The sequence below is a fragment of the Macaca mulatta genome, chromosome 9, assembly GCF_049350105.2.
Source record: "Macaca mulatta isolate MMU2019108-1 chromosome 9, T2T-MMU8v2.0, whole genome shotgun sequence".
In the NCBI taxonomy this organism is placed as follows: Eukaryota; Metazoa; Chordata; class Mammalia; order Primates; family Cercopithecidae; genus Macaca; species Macaca mulatta.
The window spans coordinates 27,446,580-27,471,132 of NC_133414.1; the positions used below are offsets into that span (position 1 = coordinate 27,446,580).

Below are 24,553 nucleotides of genomic sequence, written 5' to 3' on the forward strand. Positions count from 1 at the left end.
TCCTTCCTTTCTTTCTGAATAATTTGGAACAAAAGCCATTAGGTGGGAGAAGCAAGCGTGGGAGTCCAGGTGCAGCTCAGGAGGCAGTTTGGAGCCTGAGAGGGGTGAGGAAGGTGTCTGCTGGCAGAGAGTGTTGGGTCCTCAAGTGGGATGAGAAGTGCATCCATGTAGAGTGATGGGGATGACCCTGTATGGGGAAGAACTTCCTGTAGATGAAAAAAGCATCTGCATAGGGGTCAGGGTGAAAAGACTGGTTGCCTAAAGGAGGCCTGATACCATCGGGAGATATACTGAGGACAACAGGAGGCAGGTTTCTTACTGTTAGAGAAAAGAATTATGGTGGTGTTGGATTGGAATTGGAGGTATCAATGTGAACTTACTGTTTTAATATATATAAACAGATACAAAAATAATCGTAATGTGAATGCGTGTGTGTATGTGTGTGTGTGTGTGTACATATTACCTAGCTAATTCTGCTAAGAGGGTGCATTAAGAGAGCACATCTAGCACCTAGCTTTTGGTTTTTAAATGTAATTCTCAACTAAAAGGAATCAAGGATTCTTGGAGAAAGGCTGATTTTAGGGCTCTGTGAGATGACCCTGGAACTTACTGTGCCCTCCAAATAAGGAAATACTCAAATAATGATGGAGACGTATCAGAGGCACACAGAAACCAACTTGAATCTATTCTTACTCTCTAGATCTGGGACAATTTGAGCACCAAAATACTAATATTGCTGGTAATGATGGTAATTCACTGAATGCAATAAAAATTCCATTAATCCATACTGCCATAAATACATACATAATTAAATGAATGGGGAGAAGCAAAAGCTTTTCCTTGCAGAAGAATGCTGATGAGTAAAGATAGAAGAAATTGTGTAATTTTAAAATTAATCATTTGGTAACTGTCTATGTAATAATTAATTCATCCAAAAATTTCAATGGCTGCTAAAACTAGTGGGTTAAGTTTTGATTAGAAATAGGGTAGCTTAATTGTTTCAAAATATCTCTCCACAAAATACTAATTAATTACAAAAGAAAGAGGGAAAGATTACAGGGGAGAAGACTGGCAGACACAACCATTAATCAAGTGCTCAAAGCAAACATAACTAGTAATGAGATGAATGCAAACCACACAGCACCTGAGAGGATGCAATGAGAAGACCTCAGCATCACTTCTGTGATGTGCCTGTCAAAAATAAAATCATGAGGGAAGATACAACAAACCCAAATTCAGGAACAGTCTGTAGAACAACTGGCCTGAAATCTTTAAAAAAAAAAAAAAAAAAAAAATGTTAAGTTCATGAAATTCAAGAAAAGATTGAAGAACTCCTCCAGATTGAAGGAGATTAGAAACTTGACAACTAAAAGTAACACATAATCCTGGATTAGATCATTTTGTTATAAAGGACATGTTTAGAACAGTTGATAAAATCTGAATGGGCTCTGTAGAATAGATGATAGAAGTGTATCAGCGTTAAAATTCCTGATTTTGAAGGTTGTGTACGGGAATATCCTTGTTTGTGGCAATTACAAACAAATATATAGGAGTGAAGGGGCATTATGTAGCCCACCTTACTCTCAGGTGTTTCAGGAAAGAAAGTACTTCATAGTTTTCTTGCCAACTTTTCTCTAAGGTTGAAATTATGTGTATGTGTGTATATATATAACATATATATGTAATACATATTAGTTGAATGTTATGAATCTTGAAAATTTAAGAGCTAGTGCTTTATAGAGTGAAATGATACACTGAAAAAAAAAACTAGAAGGAAAACCATTTTAAAAGTTGGCAGAGTTTTTTGTTTTTTTTTTTTTAATAAGTGAACACATTATTTCCATTATGGTTTATTGGCAGAGTTTTTGAATGCTCATACCTATATAACACATTAATATATTACTCATCCAGAATATGTTTTTGTACTTCGAGGAGGTGACTTTTACCTTATTTGAAAGGCAAGGTCTTTATAATTATTATATAAAGTTGAATCATGAATAAGTGGACTCTATTTTAGAGCTTTATGATTCAAGCAGAACCTGTGGGCTCAAGAGTTCTAAAACTGACCATTTTTCAAAGTTGAATTAAACTGTTTAACATTGTAGATACTGGTGTATGTTTTAGTCAACTATCTTTTAGTTGTAAGGACTAGACGCCCCAACTAGCTCCCAAAAAAAAAGGCCAAATACAAAAGGCAGTCTCACAAATGAGAGAGCAGGCCCAAGGGACTGGAACTGGGACAGGTAAGTGAAAGGCAAGAGCAGAGACTGCTTGCTTCCTCCTACTCTTTCACTGGAGAAACAGTCTCTTCTCCCTACTCCTCAAGTGCGGGTATGTAGAGCAACCTCTGGAGTTTTTATGTTGCTATCAAGTTCACTCAAAAACAGAAGCCTCAGCCTCCCTTGTTTGACCTCAACACAGCTGTGGACATTTTTGTAAGAGCTACCAAGTGTGCTTCTCTATGATGTGATAATTTAAGGTGAACCAAGAGGACCTTACTTATATTTTAAGAATGACTTCTTTGCTTCTCAGTTCTTCTCATTGTAAAACAAGTGTTTGGAACTAGACCTAAAATATCTTAGTCTGCAGCTCTAAAATTTTAATCTCTGAAGAACTTTAAGTTAATAGAAATTTTGGTGGGCAGGAGAGAGGACAATGGAGGAGGTAAATGGGGCAAAAAGGAAACAGAAAAATAAGACAAGGTATCAGTGATGATAGTGTACCATGAATGAGAAGTATGCTGTATACTCTCTACAGCTAAGATCCAGTACTGGACATATGTACATATGTACATAGTCATCCAGGATTGAATCATGCAGACAGAGCTGGGTGCATAGTTCATATGTCCAAAGCCAAGAAGAATGCAGCAAACAGTGTGATGTTGAGATCTTTAAAGAAAGCCATTTAATTATCTTTATTATAAGATACAAATTAAGTCTTAAAGAAAGGAAAAGATCTAGAGCCAGGAAGACTGGAGAGAGGATGGACTTCGAAGAGAAATCACATGACTGTTGTTTGGAAAGGTGATTGGAGTGAGCCAGTTACCTTGAGTTGCTGTAGAGACTCATTGAATGTTAAAGCTGGAAAGATGCTTAAATATCATTTGGTATATTAAGTACAGGAACATCAAAAGATTTTTTTATCCTTGTTATATGCAAAATGTCTGAATATGAATTTCTTGATGTGAAAGTATATAGCATCCATGAGATGACTAAGTAGGTTTTTTGTTTGTTTGTTTGTTTGTTTGTTTTGATGGAGTGTTGCTCTGTTGCCCAGGCTGGAGTGCAATGGTGTGATTTTGGCTCCCTGCAACCTCTGCCTCCCAGGTTCAAGTGATTCTTCTGCCTCGGCCTCCCAAATAGCTGCGACTACAGGCACGTGCCACCAAGCCCAGCTAATTTTTGTATTTTTAGTAGAGACAGAGTTTCACCATATTGGCCAGGCTGGTCTTGAACTCCTGACCTCGCAATCCGCCTGCCTTGGCGTCCCAAAGTACTGGGATTACAGGCATGAGCCACCACACCCCGCCAAGATTCCCTAAGTAGTTTTTAATCCAAAAGTAATAAAGAATCGTTTATTTATTCCAGTCCCCTAAATTAAACAATGAGAAAACAAGAGCCTACAGAAGGAAAATGACTTGCTGAAGGGCACACTTTAATATTCCATTTGCTAGAGATTTACAACGGTTTTGAAATATACTAACTGAAGAGTTTTGCATATATTTGTTAAATACTATTTAATTAAATAAGATTGTCAACTATAGCATTCTGTTTACTTTGTGGATTATTTTTGTTTTTGTTCTTGAGATAGCATCTCACTCTGTCACCCAGGTCAGAGTACAGTGATGCAGTCTTTCGGCTCACTGTAACCTCTGCCTCCCTGGCCCAAGGGTCTATTTTCATATTAAAGATGATTATTTCTGGCCCAGGGTAGTGGCTCACACTTGTAATGCCAGCACTTTGGGAGGCAGAGATGTGTGAATCGCTTGAGCCAAGGAGTTCAAGAACAGCCTGGGCAACATGATGAAACCCTGTCTCTACTAAAAATACAAAATAAAAGTCAGCTGGGTGTGGTAGTGTGCGCCTGTAGCACCAATTACTCGGGAGCCTGAGATGGAAGAATAACCTGAACTCAGGAAATCGAGGATACAGTGAGCTGTGATTGCACCACTGCAGTCTAGCCTGGGCGATGGAAGTGAGACCACGTCTAAAAAAATTTTTTGAAAAAGAAAAGAAAAGATGATGATTTATATACTTAGTTTACATTATTTAAATAAAAACCATTTTGACAAACTAGAAAATGTAGAGGAAATGGACACATTCCTATAAGCATACAACCCACCTAGATTAAATCAGGAAGAAATGGAAACCTTAAACAAACCAGTAACAAACAGCAAGATTGAACTAGTAATTTTAAAACCGTCAACAAAAAAAGTCCAGGACCAGACGTATTCACTGAATTCTATCAGACATTCAAAGAAGAATTGATACAAATCCCACTGAAACTATTCCAAAAGACTGAGAAAGAAGGAATCCTCCCTAAATCATTCTATGAAGCTAGTATCACCCTGATACCAAAAGCTGGAAAGGACACAACTACAGACCAATTTCCCTAATGAACATTGATGCAAAAATCCTCAACCAAATACTAGCTAACTGAATCCAACAGCACATCAAGAAGGTAATTCATCATAAGCAAGTGGTTTTCATCCCAGGGATGCAGGGATAGTTTAACATATACAAGTCAATAACTGTAATGAATCACATAAACAGAATTAAAACCCAGAACCATATGATCATCTCAATAGATGCAGAAAAAGTATTTAACAAAATCCATCATCCCTTTATGATAAAAACTCTCAACAAACTAGGCGTGTAAGGCACCTATCTCAAAATAATAAAAGCCATCTATGACAAACACACAGCCACCATCATACTGAATGGGGAAAAGTTGAAACCTTTCCCCCTGAACAGGAACAAGACAAGTATGCCCACTTTCACTATCCCTATTCAACATAGTTCTGGAAGTGCAGAGCAATTAAGCAAGAGAAAGAAATAAAGGGCATCCAAATGGGAAAAGAGGAAGTCCAACTTGGCTGTTTGTAGATAATATAATTGTATATCTAGAAAATCCTAAAGACTCCTCCAAAAAACTTAGATTTGATAAATTAATTCAGTCGTCTTAGGTTACAAAGTCAATGTACACAAATCAGTAGCCCTGCTACACCAAAATGACCAAGCTGAGAATCAAATTGAGGACTCAGTCCGTTTACAATAGCTGCAAACAAAATAAAAATACTCAGGAATATACTTAACTAAACAGGTGAAAGATCTCTACAAGGAGAACTACAAAACACTGCCAAAAGAAATCATAGGTGACACAAACAAATGGAAATGCATCTCACGCTCATGGATTGGAAGAATCAATATTGTCAGAAGGACCATACTGCCTGAAACAATCTACAGATTCAGTGCAATTCCCCCTCAAAATACCAATATTATTTTTCACAGAATTAGAAAAAATGATTCTAAAATTAATATGGAACCCAAAAGAGCCCAAATAGCCAAAGCAATCCTAAGCAAAAAACAAAACAATACCAAAAAAACTGAACAAAAACAAAAAAACAAATCAGGATGCATCACATTACTGGGCTTCAAATTATACTACAAGGCTGTAATTACCAAAACAGCATGGTACAGATAGGAAAGTATGCACACAGACCAATGGAACAGAATAGAGAACTCAGAAACAAAGCCAAATACATACAGCCAACCGATCTTTGACAAAGCATACAAAAACATAAATTGGGAAATAGATACCCTATTTAATAAATGGTGCTGGCAAAACTGGCGAGCCACACGTAGAAGAATAAAACCAGAACTCTATCTCTCACCTTATACAAAAAGCAACTCATGATGGATCAAAGACTTAAATATAATACCTGAACCTATTAAAAATTCTAGGAGACAACATTGGAAAAACTTTTCTAGACATCGGCCTAGGCAAAGAATTCATGACTAAGACCCCAAAAGCAAATGCAACAACAACAAAAATAAATGGGATCTAATTAACTAAAATTCTTCTGCACAGCAGAATAAATAATCAGCAGAATAAACAGACAAACCAAAGAATGGGAGATAATATTTGCAATCTATGCATCCAACAAAGGATTAATATCCTGAATCTACGAGGAGCTCAAATCACCAAGAAAAATAAAATAAGTCCATTAAAAAGTGGGCAAAGGACATGAATAGACATTTCTCAAAAGAAAATATATGAAGACCAACAAACATATGAAAAACTGTTCAACATCATTAATCATCAGGGAAATGCAAATTAAAACCACAATGAGATATACCACCATAATCCTGCAAGAATGGCCATTACTAAAAAGTCTGAATACAATAGATGTTGGCAGGGATATGGGGAAAAGGGAATACTTATACACTGCTGGTGAAAGTGTAAATTAGTACAACTTCTATTAAAAATAGTATGGAGATTCCTTAAAGAGCTATTAATAAAAGTAGATCTACCATTTGATCCAGCAATCCCACTACTGGATATCTACCCAAAGGAGAAGAAGTCATTAGATGAAAAAGACACTTGTACTTGTTTGTTTATAGCAGCATAATTCACAATTTCAAAGATGTGGTACCAACCTAAATGCCCATCAGCTAATGAATGTATAAAGAAAATGTTCCATGTATGCACCATGGAATACTACTCAGCCATTAAAAGGAATAAAATAACGTCTTTTGCAACAACTTGGATGGAGCTGGAGGCCATTATGCTAAGTGAAGTACCACAGGAGTGGAGAACCAAAAACCAAATATTCTCACTTATAAGTGGGAGCTAAGCTATGAGTATGCAAAAGCATACAGAGTGATATAATAGACTTTAGAGACTCAGAAGAGAGTGAGCAGGAGCGGGGCTAGGGATAAGAAAACTGCACCTTAGGTACAACGTACACTACTGGGGTAATGGGTGCACTAAAATCTCAGAATTTACCACTATATAATTCATTCATGTATCAAATAAACACTTGTACATCAAAAGTTATTGAAATAAAAAGAAAATAAAAAATAAAAGCTATTTTAAACCGAGAGTTGTCTAACCAATGTGGAAGTCTTAGGCCTTTTAAAAATGTCAACTGTAGAACTGGGTTTTAAACTTCATATAACTTTCAGAAATGGGAGCGCAAAACTTTTGCTTGTTACTACACATCAATATAAAAGCCTTATTTAACTTTAAAAAATCCACCAATTTAAATATTAATCTGATTTCAAAATATTAATCTGATTTCAAAAACACCTTCACAGAAATATCCGGAATATAGTCTTACCAAATACCGTTTGACTTATGCAATAGGAAATGGGGTTGCCGTACAGCCATGGAACAGTCTAGGAAGCATTGTTGGATGACCTAAAATAGCCATGGCCCTCCCAAGTTGACACATAAAATTAACTATCACAGTGTCTTAACCTCATCAACAAAAGAATAATATTAGATGGTATAATACAATTTATGACCCCTTTATGTTAACAAAATTCTGTATTTTTATAGTTTCAGTTCTCATTCCTACAGTATCTTGTTATTAACAATGACAAAAACATAAGCTTTTCTCCCTGCTCTATCGAGATGTCAAAGGTTATAGCAAATTGAATTCCCAGAACTTGTCTGGTCTATTTGAGCCACGATGGAAAACACATATTTGATGTTTCCGCTGTCTTTCTAAGACCCTAAGAGTTTTCTTAACTACAAGAATAAAGCCTGCATGTTTCTCTCCCTAGAAATAGCATTTATGCAATAGGGAATGGAGTTGCTGTATAGCCATGGAATAGCCCAGGAAGCCTTGTTGGACAGAACTAAAATAGCCTGAAAATTCCCTAGCAAAGCAAAAGACTGAAGAAGCATTAACATAAACCCTAACCTCTATAATGTTCCTGTGGCTTTGACTTTTAATAGATTATTGCTCTTTCTATTAGCCTGTTTTCTGTTCAGCCTTTGTCCTTTTTGACCTCTTTTTCCTTTCCGTATCTTCTCATTATCCCAGCACTCTGCCTGGAATTTTCCACACATCAGCAGCTTCTCTCTTGAGTTGATTATGTAACTGTTTATCTTGGTGACTTATTCCTTTAGTTACTCTCTAGACAAGATGATTTTCCTAATCTTCTTTACTTCCTTGGGCTCCTTAACCTATACTTTGGATCCCAGTTGCCTTTAAATGCAATTTATGTCAATCATTTTAATAGAATTTTGCATTTTTCTGTCTTAGCTATTTTTCTTGTGGGAATTTACACTAAGTAAAAATGTCATTTGTCCTCAGGAGAGTGACTTTTCTTTCCAGCTTAAGTTTACTAACCTGAAAATGAGCAAGTTAGAATTTATGACCATTAAGTTATCTTCTAGCTATGAAGCTAGTTGATTGTGTTAGTTAAGTGATCTTGAAGTTTAACAGGCATTGCATAGCAGTCAAAAAACATGAAATTTAGTAAATTTCTTCCTCTGTCACTTGTTCATAGTTGGGCATGTGTCCTGTTTCTGATGTTACACTCCTCACTCTTCTGCCCAAGTATATTTCCAACACTGAAACACCCATTTGCTTGCATATGGCCTTTGAATTTCATGGTAAAAGTCAAATGCCATCTTGGAGAAATAAAATATATCTCCATTTTAAATCTTCATTAGTACCTCTCCTCTATTTGGCTTATAAGATAAGCAACCAAAGCCTAAAATGAATATGACTTTGGGGAGGCACTTTCCAAAGCAGGGAAATCAGGTAGAGAAAGCCCATGATTTGGGTTTAACCCATCAAGTCCACAGCAAGGTGAAGGGTAGGAGCTCTGTACAGTCAGATAACCAGAGGAGCAGGAGTGTGAAAATCGAGAAAAGAAACTGTACTCCTAATTCTCTTGAAGGTCAGTGAGGAGGGTATCTAACAAGGTGGAATTAATGGAATGACATGAATGAAATATTTTATTATACCTCTTTATTGTCGCCCTTCAGTCTGTAATCTCTCTAAAGGAAGAGAACTCGTTCTGTTAATAATGTTAGTTTAAATAGATATAGTTAATTTGAAACTTCCAGTCAGATAAGGTGTGATTTGTCCAGGGTTAGTAGATGGAAAATAATTTTATGAAGATTCACAAGTGACCTACTATGTGCATAACACCATATAGGACATTCTCAAACTTGCTGGAATTTGTCAGTGGGCAGGGACAGGAAGAGGGCAGGGAGGAAGCATGCCGTTCAAATAACAATTACATGCCAAAATATGTAAAATTGTTTACAATGTAGAAGATAGAAAGAAATAGGGATCAGTATAATTAGAGCAGATTAAAAGCCAGCATGGGGGAATTAAGACTTGAAATGGGGCTTTAGGAAGGAGCAGGATTTGGAGTTGAGAAAGAGAAAATAGGAGGACCATTCTGCTTTTTGGCTCTGCAGAAATCCTGATTTAGGATCCTTTAACGTGACGTTAGGGCCAGTGGCAGCTTTGAGGAAATAGAATTTTAATATTAGTTTGCAAAAAAGACTGTAGCAATTGAAATCTCTTTATATGAGTAATTAATGGAAAAAGTACATCTTGTCTCTTCCTCTAGGTGTGTCTGCACAGCTTACCAGTACCCGGCACCGTCGGAACACATCCGTAGGAACACCGTTTTGGATGGCTCCTGAGGTCAGATAGAGTTTTGAGGCAGACAAACGTAATAGCTGATCCTGTCTGACTTTCCTTTTTATGTGTACTCTATCTCCATAAGCATTTTGGAATATAACAGAAGAAACTCTCAGTTGTGTTATTTTCACCTGAGATTTTTACATGTGTGAGGAGGTACCTGGGAGGTGGTCAGTAAATGGGCTGTGAATGAACACATGAATCAGTGAAAGAGGGAATGAGTAAATCAGATGATGTAAAGAGAAACTACTTCCAGGTTTGTTTTTTCATTAAATTTAGGTGTTTACCGTGTCTCTGTACTAATGATATTTACATTATATTTTAAAATTATAATAGAAATATAATATTATGAGAACCCCTATCCTTTGTGGGAGCAGATTCAGGTCCATTAACCTATATGGCAGGTTCCTGTGTTGAGACACTCTGCCTAGGGGCTATGCTTAGCTTTAGTAAACTCTTTACATCATTACCTTTGGGACGTTGCAGATAAACTGCTAAAATAGTTGAGGTAAAAGGTTTTCAAGAGTCATCTCCCCCCATCACTATTAATGATTTTAATCTTTTTATGTTTATCACTTATAATGGACCCTTATTTTTGAAGACTGTCTCTACAACTGTTGGGGAAAGTGCTGCTATTTATCTCCAGTTTTCTAGGGAGTGAAGGGAGGAGAAGTAATTAATATACTATATTAATATTTTCAGATCTTATAAATAAATTTGAAGATTAAATGCTGGTATGCTGTTTTTATTTGAATACTTGTTTAATTATTACTTGCAAAACAAGTTAAAATGTAAACTTAGTACAAAATATGGACAGAGGATGAAGTATTTTAAGAAACTTAAAAAAATCCACAATGGATTAAAAAAATTTTTTTAACAGGGAGCATATCTTAGAATAAAAATAGAAAGTATAGTCATATAAGCAAAACCAAAAATTGAATAAGAGAATCTCAAGAGAGTTTCTTTAGAGTTTGTTTTGATATATTACTAGTGTTTTTTAAACTTACAAAAAAATTACAAAAATGAGAAGTTAATAAAAACCTAGTTACAATACCAAATATTGCATTTTGTTTGCATATATTATTAATAGAATAAATAATATTACATATAATATTGTATAATATCCTAGCTTTATGGGTTTTGTATGTTTATTATAACAAGCCATTATTCAATATTTAAATTTCCATTTAGTAAAAACACTTATTAATATGCAATTATTAGACAGTCATTTTTCTGATGTCAGTTTTATTATTAATAAACCTATAGTAGCACAGTAGGGCTTGAAAGTTCTTTCTGGCTTAGCAAACTAATGGATATAATAGATATGAAAAAAGGTTCACTACATTTTTTTTCAAGCTGTCATGGAAATACGTGTTTGAGATTTTGTTCTTATTATATTCATCTCTCTGTAATAAGTATTTTCTAACCTTGAAGAATATATTTTAAATAATCAGCTTTCTAGTTAATCAAGATATTCCATATCTACCACTCTATGGTATTAATAGCAAATGTCTAAGAATTAGAAAGCAATAAGGTAAACAAATATATGTATATATTCACCATAATGGCATAGAAGTATTTCAGTGTTTTTAGACCCCAGGAGGCAAGGTTGTTCAAATCAATTATCACTTGAAAAGTGAAATTCTTGATTTGGCATGTTTAAATTAAATTCTATATCAAAAGTAGTATTTGCTGGTTACATAAAGACATCCTCTGCCAGGATGAAGGGAACAAGGGAATTAGCGACTGTAGTAGGTGACCATACAACTTATCATACAAACCAGGACACCTTGGAGAGTGAAAGGGGATGATATTTATTATGATTCTAGGACTACAAGCATTAAACAAGAATGTCCCAGGCAAACTGGGACATAAATTCACCTGAGCCTATGGGGAGATATCCTCTGACCACACATGTAAATTCATAAAATAATGTATTATCCTGAAAAATAATTTTCCTTAGGAAAAAAATGACGGGGCAAAAGACATTATTTTTAAGCTCTAGCAAACAAAGTTATATTAGACAACAGAATAAGAAATTCGTATGAATGCATTTTTTAATGTTTAACAGCTTTAAAGAGGTATAACTATAGAATTAGGTCATTTAACATATACAACATTCTGATTTTTAATGTATATTCACAGGGTTGTGCAGTCATCATCACGATCATCAAAAACGTTTTTGCTCCCCCTCAAAGAAACCTAGTAGTCATTAGCATTCACTCCTCATCTTTGCCTAAGCCCCCTTACTCTAGGCAACCATTAATCTATTTTCTGTCTCTGTGGACTGGCCTTTTCTGGATATTTAAATAAATTTAATCATACAATATATGGCCCTGTGTCTGGCTTCTTTTACCTAGTGTAATGTTTTCAGGGTCATCCATGTAGAAGCATGTATTAATGCATCACTCATTTTTAGAGTTGAATAATATTCCATTGTATGTATAGACCACATTATGTTTACCCATTTGTCAGTTGATGAATATTTGGGTGTTTATCACTTTTTGTTATTATGAGCAATATTGCTATGAATATTTGCCACATGAATTTTTAATGTAAAACTTAGGACTTTACTGTTTCCCTCAGTACTTCAGGCTATGATCTCTGATTTCAGCAGTTCACTCTCATGTGATATTGAAAAGACTTTCATAGAAAAGGTTAAGAAGCACTGTGTATGATGATGTCCCATCATACTAACTCTAAGTTGAGAAACTATTCTCTCTCTTTCTTTATATATAGACATATACATGCACATGCATAATTTATTTATATATGCATTTATTATTGTCCTTCAGGTACTTAGAAATGAATTGGTTAATGGTCTTATTTTCCCATAAACTCGCCACCCACGCCAGAACCAGAATATTACCCATAGCATGCTCTGGCCTCTATCTCTTCATCTATTCCAACTCCTCACCTCCTCTCAAGACTGTCCTTTGCCCCATATGTTGTGTTTATCATTGCCTTCTTTTTATTTTTTTAATCACACTGATATGCTTATAATTAAACTGTTTCCTGTCATTGCCATTAGTGTCAGGTATTAATAAGGATTTATTTATGAAGGAGTCACCTTTCCTGGATGACATGTGTGTAAATGTTACCAACTGAATTCTAGTGTGCCCAGAGATGGATTTTTTAAATGTGTTAAGCCTGATGTTACGTGAAGTCAGAAGGTGAGATATCGTTTCCAAAAGGGCCTTAGATTTCTCACTTTGTATATCATTTTACAGTACTGTATTTAAATGACACAATTCTAATCTGCCATCATTCCAAAATTATTTTTTATTTTTCTTGTGGGTTGGCATGCACAAAACATAAAATTTTAAAAATGCAAAAAGATGATTCTTAGAATGTAAAGTTGGATTTCCTTTTTGTGTTTATTGATGTTAATAATTACCATTCACAATCAATCTGCATTTGTACTTAAACATTTACAACTAAATTGGGAAGTAATCAATGCAATAATTTCTCTATATAATACAATCTTATAATATTACAAAAACAAATTCCTCTTTTTTCCTTGTCTCTCAATTACATCTTTTGATTACTGACATGTTTTTAAACCTGGTTGCAGTTTTACAATTTAGGGTGGCCTCAGATAGGCTGTTGGTAAAACTACATCAAGGTTTATTTTTATTCGGTTTTCTTTTATTAGTGTCTTAAAGCTTTTGCATTCCTCCAAACTTGTCTTATTCCTCCCTTAGGTAGCCTTGCCTTCTAGTTGCCAGTAGAGATCAAGGCCATCTAACTAGACAGCCCTCAAGCATGTTTACCTTTATTTCCTCCACTTTTAATTCTTCAAAAACATAGCCCTCATCTTTTCATTCCCTCAATAGATATTTATTGAGTGACTACCGCTGCCCAAACTTTAGTTGTGCATTTGATCCCATCCCTTTCCATTTGGGACACGATTTCTTTCCTCTTTTTGTTCTATATTTTCAAAAATATTTTTCATAGACTTCTTCCCTTATATTTGTAAACCTCCTAAGGTATCTGTTCCCAGAACAAAAATACTATTACTAATAATAATTTAATCTTTTATTCTCCTCCTAAGTTACTGCCTTCGTCTTTTCTTATAGCGGTCAAACTTCACCAGTTTAAATACTTAATGCTTTGTTCTAAGTATTTTATTACATGCTTGTTAAGGTCACAAAGTTCACCTTTTGGTGGTGTGGTTTTCTACTAGGTGATTGCGTGTGAACAGCAATTGGATACCACTTATGATGCCAGATGTGACACTTGGTCCCTGGGTATAACGGCCATTGAGTTGGGTGATGGAGATCCTCCACTAGCTGACCTGCATCCCATGAGAGCACTCTTCAAAATACCAAGGTCAGATGACTAACATTGGGTCCAGTATCTGCAGCCTGTTTTTCTTCCTCCAGCCACTGAGTGTTCATCATGCTCTTCATGGAGATGTTCAGATACATTCCAACAAGTTGGGAGCAGAAGAGCCTGGAATATTATTCTGCTTCTTCTGAGACATTGTATTTGTTCAGTAGTTGCATTTCCCTGGTCTAAGTAAAAGAGCTTTCTCTTGATACAGTGTGTCTTTCTCTCTTTTGCTAGGATTTGATCTCAGAAAATAGCGGTTCCTCTCACTCTTTTTCAATTCCTCAATGAGTCAGTGAGGCATCAGAGTCCATAGCCTGTGCAAGTGTTTTGCTTTGCTTTACCTACCAATCTAGTAATATTTTACTACTTGCTAAGATTTCCCTTCGTTCAGAACTTTAAAATAATATTGTTAAGAAAATTATATATAAAATTTATCCAGAAAATAATGATTTTAAACATGTTAATATTTTGAATATGTTAATATAAAACAATAAATTTAGAAGAATAACTTCTTTTGGTGCCATGAAAGAACTTGACTATTTATGTACCCCCCACCCCTTCATGTGTGTATCAACAGATTTTCCCCTACTATCCTATTAACTAATTTCTTTAAATACTATTTTCTATGAGTGGTAGTTAGTCCCTAGATGTTTCAGATAACTAATGTGAAAAGACTGCCTATAATTATTAAAGGTGTTATTTTTAAATATATTTTTAAGGATTTTGCCTTAATTATAATGCAGTGCACACCCAGAGCCTGTGATGACAGGGATCCGAAACATTAGAATATTTGGCATCTAACTAAATTATTATAAGACCAAAACGTTTGAATTCATTTTTGCCTTTGAATTTCTTGTCCCATCTATATGTTCCAAATTATAATTTTATAATACCTTGGCTATATATCATCCTTTACATACTGCTTATTTTGTAAGTGGAGAAACAACATTACAGAAAATAGTGAAAAACCTTCTGTATACTAAATCCAAGACATTTCATTAATTTTGAAGAAAGCAGGAAAAATATCTGTAGTTTCTAAATCCTATTGTCATTCAGTATGTAAGGTGAAGTTGTGTACTGCCTTAGCTGCTTTAATTGTGGATTAAACCATCATATTTAGTCTGATGTTATTACTCTTGGTGATAATGCCACATGAAGGAAGGATGACACTGTTGATAGATATTGTACTTAGGTAACAGGCAATGTGCAAAGTAATTCTAGGAACTGCATCATCTTGGTTATTTCTTAATTATGTCTACCACCAGTGGACTTCCAAGAATACTGACTATGGTAATATGGAGAAAAAGAGGATCTGAAAAGCTACCCAGTTCTGAGTGTTCCGAAATAATCCACACTTTGTTATTCAAAGCAAGCCAATAAATCTCATAAAAGGACATTTTTAGGAGGACAAGAAACAAAACAACATTTCTGCAGAAAAGAATTACTTCTTTTAATGTGCAAATCAGCAATCTTCAAATTGTCCTCAGGATTGTGAAATGAGCTTAGTCGTGATCTGGAGTAGATGAGTAGCTGCACTTTTCTTTAATGAGCCTGTACAAACTGTACATTAATTTCATTATAAGCTATTTAAGGAGTAATGCAGAACTGAAGACAAAGTATTTCCATTTCGCTAATGAAAACAAAGAGCTGTTAGAATTAACATAAAGCAGCACTTCAGCAAATTCGACTATCATGGTTGATCAATGTTGCTTGATTGCAGAGTTAGATCAGCCTCATTTTCAAGTGATGTTCCTTTGTATTCAACGAATGTGCCAAAAAATATATTTGTTCAGTTTAAACTGAAAGGAATTAATAAAATTGTTAAAGCTGTATTCACAGCTTTATCGCTAATAATATTTTTCAGTTCCTTAACACTTTGTAACATGTTTCCTGCTGTGTGTCCAGTAACAACAGAACAACTCATAAGGGCATTCTGCTGTGCCACTCCCTGGCACGCTTTCCTTCATATTCCAAACAGGCCACTTCTGTGTTCCCTGGATGTTCCTCAGAGACTTCATTGGGACTCATAGGAAAAAGAAACCTTTTCCCCTGCATCTATTGTTTCTGTTCTGTTAAGTATTGATGTTTCCCCCTAGAGCTAGGTAAAAGCAAGAAGACTCTTTAAAAGAAAAAAATTAGTAGTTGGAAAAATCAGGTCATATGTTAAGTGCTTTCAGAGAAACAAAGATTGTGTCATTTTTGTATAAAGAAAGGTAATGATTTATCTGTCTTAGAATTGGAAAAAGATGGAATCCTTGATTACAACTGGCAGAACCTGTGATTGCATTAGTCTGTCTCATTTTGCACTGACTGACCAATACGCAGAATCCAACACTGATCCTTATTTTTCTAGGAATCCACCCCCAAAACTAAGGCAGCCTGAGCTATGGTCAGCAGAATTCAATGACTTCATAAGCAAGTGAGTAAAAAGAGTGTTTTAAAAAACCAAAGAAATTCCCTCCTGCTATAACTAAATCTCCTCCTATTTCTTCTTATCTGTTAAATGGCCCCAGAGATTTCTATTATTTTCTTCAAAGGAAGCACCTATAGTGTCTTTTAAATGTTGGGCGAATTTATCATTGCTCAGATAATGGCCTTAGCGTCATGTTTATTCACTTATCAATAGCTATGCTTCTGTGGACCCTTTATAATCAATGGACATGTTCTTCTGTTCACCTGTGTTTTGCCTATGAGTGTCATTTCATATGAGATGGGTCTCAACATACTATTAGGTTTCGCTTCTTTATCCAACTTTATCGTCTGTGCCTTTTAATTGGGGCATTTAGCCTGTTTACATTCAATGTTAGTATTGGCATGTGTGGATTTGATCCTGTCATCATGTTGTTAGCTGGTTGTTATGCAGACTTGTTTGTGTGGCTGCTTATGGTGCCACTGGTCTATGTACCTAACTGTGTTTTTGTAGTGGCCAGTCATGGCCTTTGCTTTCCATATTTAGCACTCCCTTCAGGACCTGTTCTAAGGCAGGCCTGGTTGTAATGAGTTCCCTTCACATTTGCTTGTCTGAAAAGGATCATATTTCTCCTTTGCTTATGGAACTGTAGATGCTTCCACACAAATCCTCAATGGAACTTAGTGTCTAATGTATTTCTTGCAGTTTCCCCTCCGAGAAACATTTCCTGGTTTCTGCCAAGCAGTTAGTATTCTGTCCTGGTTGCTATTGGTTTGGTTTCTCTTCCTCTATTAACATTGCCAATTGTATTTAGCTTACCTGTTTTGACATCTTTCTCTTTAACTAGACAGTAAGCAACTCTAGGGCACTGAACGTGCCTTACTTGTCACTGTAACTCCAGAGTCTAGCAGAGTGCCTAGTACACATTAACGAGTTGATAAAGTTTTACATGAATAAAATAATTTCATATGTGACTCCTCTGAATACATACATACAATTACTACAGATGTCAGAAATTAATGCATTCTGTTAAACTAGAGGAAAACTAAGAGCACTTGTTCTTATTTTTTAGACATTGGCATTCTTATTCCTTAGCATATTTTAGCATTCCTGGAAAATATATTTTTGGTTAAGCTCAATGAAATAAATTGCCTAATTACTATAATACCTATTAGAAATGGCGCTGCTTAAGCCAAGGCATGAGTTTCATCTTTTTATGCTTTTTTCTTGTTTTTTCATATCCCCAAATGACAGCCCAATTTTCTCATAATTGTAGACTCTGTGAATTGCAGGGTTAAAGGGGTATTGGAAAGTTGTACAGCCCAAGTTTATATCCAGAGGTTAAATCCTTCTCAAACATGTGCACTCAGTGGCTGCCCAATCAATACTTAAATATCTCCAGTCAAAATAATATTTCCCAGTTCAGCTCATTCTACTTTGATAAGCCTCACTCTTGAAAAGTTCTTCCTTAGACTGACCTGAAAGCTGTTTCTCTCTTGATTCCACCAACCAGTTCTGGGTCTTTTACCCCTTGTGACCACTGAAAACCACTTGAGTCCTTCTTTTAAATATTCAAAGTCAGCTGTCACAGCTGGTTAAACATTCTACGTTTGTTCAAATGCTCCTCCTGTGCTGTTGTTTCAGGTGCTCTCACTAGCCCTGTCCTTTCTCAAGAATATGCTCTGGTTGAACCTATCAAGAGGTACAACATGCATTAGTACATCTGCTGTATGACCTCAAAAAATACCTATTGACATGGAATTTCAACATCCTTAGCTGAGTGGCCTTCTCAATTGGGTTACCAGTTTTATCACATAGAAAGAAACAGATCAATTGAGAAGCCTTTAAAAGCATTTATGAAGGGAAACTGCATTGTTTGTTTTATTTTTTAGATAAGCATTAAACTATAATGACTTCATTGTCGTTTATCTGCAGCTACTGACTTGTAAAGGAGACTTTGCAGTGGAGACATTTTAATTATCACTATGCAATAATCCTTGCTGGGAGAGGACAGAAGTGGTATTTAGTTGAAAGTTGGTATCACTGCAGCTTAATCACTCACAGATGTGTGCACTTTCACAAACATTTCATCACATTGCAGTTTGCTATTTTTGAGAGATTAAAAATTGCAATTAATATATTTTAAGCTTGGGCTGAGCATTTGTGAGGAGCATCACTCTTGTGTGTTAGATTAATTTTTAGGAATATGAAAAATAGTTTCAAAACTCTAACTTATCTAACAATTGCATGTTCTTTTTTGCCAGTGCAGGTGCTTGACTAAAGATTATGAAAAGCGTCCAACAGTGTCAGATCTTTTACAACATAAATTCATTACTCAAATTGAGGGCAAAGATGTGATGTTACAAAAACAATTAATGGAATTCATTGGCATCCATCAATGCATGGGAGGCACAGAAAAGGCCAGGTAATCAAATAATATCTTGATTCCAAAATCCAGAGATTATTGAAAGATTTTGAATAGTTTAATAATACATTAGTTTTTAAGCTGAATAAAATTTGGAGGTAATGGGGACTTACATGAAAAGTGAATGTCACCTGTTGAATTGCATCTCAATATTAGTAAAATTACCGGCAACACTTTTATTTTTTTTGAAACGGAGTCTCACTCTGTCGCTCAGGCTGGAGTACAGAGGCACGATCTCGGCTCACCGCAACCTCCACCTTCTGGGTTCAAGCGATTCTCCTGCCTCAGCCTCCCAAGTAGCTGGGACTACAGGCCCCTGCCACCACACCTGGCTAATTTTTTGTATTTTTAGTAGAAACGGGGTTTCACTGTGTTAGCCAGTATGGTCTCGATCTCCTGACCTTGTGATCCGCCCGCCTTGGCCTCCCAAAGTGCTGGCATTACAGACGTGACAGGCAGCACTTTTTAAACAGGTTTTAAGAACAAAGAATGTAAACTTCAAAAGATCATTTTTGTGTTGGTATATGTTTTCTTGTATTTTCTGCTTTTCTATAAAGTAAGATATCTTAGATTTGGGATTAAAAAAACATAAAACTTGAAAGACCTTTTGGCACTATTATTTGTTCATTTTCCCTGGTTAAATTATATTTAAGATCATTTTAAATATCTTTGTACATCCTATTGGGATTTTAAACAGTATATAAGTTTATTTCAGGAAATTTAAAAGTCACAGAAAAATATACAATGGAAAATTAATCAAGTATAACATTTTAATCTGTAACCTTTTAATATCTTCTTTTTGGGTATACTTTTTTTTTTTTTGAGACAGGGTCTCACTTTGTCACCCAGGCTGGAGTGCAGTGGCACCATCTCTGATCACTGTAGCCTCAACCTCCAGGGTTCAAGTGATCCTCTTTCTTCAGACCCCCCAAGTAGCTGGGACTATAGGTATGCACCACCATGCCTGGCTAATTTTTGTATTTTTAGTATAGACGGGGTTCTGCCATGTTGCCCAGGCTGGTCTTGAATTCCTGAGCTCAAGTGATCCACCTGTCTCAGCTTCCCAAAAGGCTAAAATTACAGGCATGAGCCACTGTGCCCAGCCAGACATTTTTAAATATTTTTAAAACAAAATTGTAATAGTATTATATGTGTCCCAGAGACTGTCTACTTTCACTGAATAGTGAATATCCATATAATTAAACATTCTTCTAACACAAAATTTTAATGGCTAGATAACATTCCCTTGCCTGACAATTTAATGATTAATTTAAATAATTCCATACTTTTTGGCCGTTACTGTTTTTACTCTATCAAGTAACTGTGTAATGAACAGAGTTGTACATTAATCTCTTACTGTTTTCTTAAGATAAATTCCTATAGATGGTACTATTAAATCAAAAAATTATTAAAGTTAAATTTATAATTTCACTTTATTCTTGAGAATCATATTTGTTTCATCCCAGGAGCATATCACTATTTAAGGAGTTGGAAGAAGAGAATAGGACATTACTTATTTGAATTCCTGTTGTGAATGTACACATTTAGTTCCCATTTGTTTAATGCCTGCTATGTGCCAGATTTTATGTTAGGACTTTATTATGTTATCTCATGTGATTTTACAACAAATCTGAGGAAAATATTTTATGATAACCCATTTTCACGGCTGAAAAAAATTGAAGTTGGCAGAGGTTAATTAACTTGCACAAGGCTGCACAGGAAATAAATGACTTAGCAAGGATTCAGATTCTGATCTTAAAGCCCAAGCTTTAATTCACCGGAGTAAATGAACTAATGATTGTGGATGATCTTGGGAGATAATAATCCATGCCTGTTTGAGTTTACAGCTTTGCTGCAGAGATAGACCTGATATACCTTTAATGAGGAAGAATTAGGTGACAAAAAGAAAGAAGCAGATGTGTAGTTTGTAATGAGGAGATAATCATGCCCATCTTTTTATCTTTGTGTAAATGTAGTTTCATAATCTGCTGCAACCTCATTCTTCCCAAAATAGACAACAAATAATCAAAATAAACAGAAATTGAGGTGTATTCACATTGTGTAGGAGGTTCAATGTCAAGAACTGTGAAGGATCTGAGATATTGCCCTACTTGCAAGCTAACAATTTGACCTGCCACAGTTTCATGAATGCTAGTAGAAGACACAAGATTCATGGATGAGAGACAAAGGACTTTACTACTCATTGCCAAGCTGACAGCATGAGTTTATGTTCACATTGGTTCTCCTTGCCCGCTACAGTCCTAGGGGAAATGTGGAATAGATGGATGTTGTGTCCACACTTGGCTTGCCTCATAACTGGGAAACCCTGAACTTGGGAAACTACAATCTTTTAAAGGGGCTGCTTGCATGCTTGCCCAAATTTTGCCTTGGAGGAAGCATTACTTTACCATCCTGGACACCAAATAAAACTTCCATCTGTCCTAGAGGGAGACAGTATTTTTAATTTCTAAGGCTGTTTGCTATACAAACATTATTGAAAATACAGTCTGGAACAAAAGCTAATATAAGACAGGCAGAAATTTGAGAGACCCATGAGTAATTGTCTCCCAGTGTTCAAGCATCATAAGAATGGCTGCACTACACAGCATTTAGATTGTCATTAGATTGTCATGCTTGTGCTGTAAGTTTCAATGATTATTGGGCACAGTGTTATGCCCAACACTTTCTGATTCTGAGACACAAGATGTAGTCTTGTTTATCCTGTTAAAAATTGAGAATATGCTTTCAGTATGAGAAATCATGATATACTCAGTTATGGAAATTTTTCAGTTGTTATTTTAAGTATTGATCCTCTCTCATTCTTTTCACTTTTTATTCCTGAGACATAAATGTTGGAACTTCCTATTTTACCTCACCTGTCTTGCAATTTCTCTGTCATGTTTGTCACTCATTTATCAATCTCTGCTACAGTCTGAATGAATTCTTCAAAATTGTTTTCCAGTTCATTAATTTTCTCATAGAACTGGGCCTAGTCTAGATATCTTGTATACCAATATTTTTTTCATGCTGATATCTATTATACATCAACATCTATGTTTTTCATTTCTATAATTTCTTACTTGGTGAGTGGTTTTTTTGTTAACCACTCTTTTCATATCTGACTTTTCATATCTGGCTATTCATTTTTTCTTTTGGGGGAAAGTAATTCCATTTTTCTTCTCTTTGATCTTAAACATACTTTTTAACAGTAACTCTCAGATTTGCATTTCAGCACAGGTGAATTGTCCTGATTATTGAGTTCATTTGTTTATTTAATATTTGGTTTCCTTAGTCTAGGGTTCAGAACTTTCGTTTGCTTTCTCATCTTGAGTGGGAGGTTTTCTATTTTGATTTTTCTTTCCTTCTGCATTCTGTCTATCTGGAGGGTTTTGCCTTTGCCATTACTGGTTTCAAGATTCCCCAGGGCCCATCGTGATTTGAAGGAAACTGCAGATCTAGTTACTGAGCCAGTGAGAAGTAGATCTTCTGTCTCTCCATCCTGCCATCTCAAGCACCTGGCTCTGTATAAAAAGAAGAAGCGGCAGAGATTTTTCAGTCTTTTTCCCAGGCAAAGAACCCCACCCTCAGCCCCATTCTTCCCACCACATCTCGGTCAAGACCTTCATTGTGAATGTGTGTTTTAGTTCCTTTACTCTCCAGGCCTCTTTTTCCCGTTTTTGGTGCCTGACTTCGAATCAGCCTATAGTTTCTGCCCTCTTACCTGGTGTTCTTGTTTGCTCTGTTAGGTCCACTCTAATGCTCATCTTGTTTTAGAAAATATCTTTGTCTTTTTAATTTTATTTTTTAAAATGTAAGAAGTATTTTATTTTTTACAAACATATGTTTGGAAGAGGTGGGAGTTGAACTTGAATTTTTACCCACAACACTCTTTTGACCATGGATCTTAGTTCAAAGGAGGAGGAAAGATTTTCCTGCCCTCAGCATGCATATTCACACTAGTCCCAAAGTGTCAGACTTACTCAGGCAAAAGAAAAGAGGCTTTGTTATGCCGCTGGTAACACATTAAACAAAAGCTGTCTTCTTGAAGATCATGAAAAATAACTTGATTTGTCACAGTTTCTGATGTGGTAAAATGGATCAAAAAATCTGATTGTATTAAATCTACATAGCTAACTCAAAGCTGACATTTTTCTTTTTGTACATGATATTATCCTTTAGAATTGAATTGAGGTATGTGCTTGGCAGGATAATTTTTTTAAAATTAAAGATTCAGCTTTAAAGAAAACTGTCCTAATATAAATTGAATACAAACTGAATACTTTATAAACTTCCTTGTTGGGAGGAAGTGGAGTATTGGGAGATACTGTGGAATGGATATGAGAACTTTCTATTTTCAGTCAAGACCTGAATATAAAACACATCACTTTTCTAACTTATTCAACTATTCTGAAGAATTAAGACCATGTCGTAATACACTCCTCGAAAAACAGGAAAGCATTTTTCACATGAGTTAAAATTGACAATGTTAGAAGGCAGACTAAATTGGTAGAAACTCTAGTTATAAAATTATTTAAAATAAAATTTTTCTTATGAATCCAGTATTTTTAAACTGTTGACTATCTGATTTAATAGGAATAGATAAAAGTCATTTGTAACTGAAATGTGCTATTCAGAATTCTTGACGAAAACAATAAAAGCCCACTTAAAAAGTAAAGCAGTTTAGTGGACAGTGTTGGATGGGTCAGAGAATGGAGAGGATGGGAGAGAGCCAGGTTTAGTCATGAAAGCAGGGGGCTTCAACTGTCCTTCCTCCAGAATCATCAGCTAAACAGCTGCCACTGAAAACCACCCACCTGCCTCTAACATTGCCTGCCATGACACTAGTTTCTTGAATGCCACATCCCACTCAAAATATTTGTAAACTGACTTTGAGCTTTATGTTGCTTCCTTGAGGTTCTAAGTTCCATACTGGACCATCTGATCGCCCACACGTAGGTTACAGGTCTACACAGGTGGTGAGAGACACTTGGTCTCAGCTCACTTCCAGTTTCTCTGTGAGAGGCAGAGTCCTGCCTGCTAACCATTTTGAAATTTCTTCCCCATAGCAGACGGGTATTTTTGAGCTGCTGAAGCAACAGATGGATAGCCATTATATGGAATATTTTTTATTCTATTTCATTCTATTTTAGAGACAGGGTCTCACTGTTGCTCAGGCTGGCCTCAAAATTCTGGGCTCAAGTGATCCTCCTGCATCAGCCTCCTGAGTAGCTGAGCTTACAGGCACAAACCACCACATCTACCTCCTGTACGGAATATTTAACACTTCCTACAATTCCTTCTTTTATATGTCTTGAATGTTTGCCTAAAAATACTATTTAAACGATAATTGTCATTCCTCGTAAAGAAAATATCTAACCCAGCATCTACTTAAATGATAACAAATTCCAAATTAAAACTTCCTTTTTTTGAAAGTCATATTATTAACATGTTATCATCTTAAATTTTCTTTGTGTTGTATATACAATGCAAAATAACTTTAATATTTTACTTGATACTCTCAACATGCTAGTGGCAATTACCTTTGACATTTATAGATTGTTATATTTTGCATATGATTTTGTTGAAATAAAAAGGATTTAGTAACTCCTTTTTCTTACTAATGTTGGTTTCTTAGACCAAAAATACTGGCTGGGTTTGTGGTGCTGTTGTAACTAGTCCACTTGTCCTGGCATCTATGGTTTTCAGC

General features: G+C 35.6%; 1 protein-coding gene across 1 annotated transcript in view; it reads left to right on the forward strand.

Annotated features, from left to right (window-relative positions):
• The window catches only part of MYO3A (myosin IIIA), a 249,363-nt gene that overhangs the window by 48,660 nt on the left and 176,150 nt on the right, over positions 1-24,553 (forward strand). The window contains exons 5-8 of the mRNA XM_015146647.3: positions 9,603-9,679; positions 13,863-14,008; positions 16,365-16,430; positions 18,691-18,846. Of these exons, the coding sequence (XP_015002133.3) occupies positions 9,603-9,679; positions 13,863-14,008; positions 16,365-16,430; positions 18,691-18,846 (445 nt within the window). The remainder of the gene's footprint in view (positions 1-9,602; positions 9,680-13,862; positions 14,009-16,364; positions 16,431-18,690; positions 18,847-24,553) is intronic.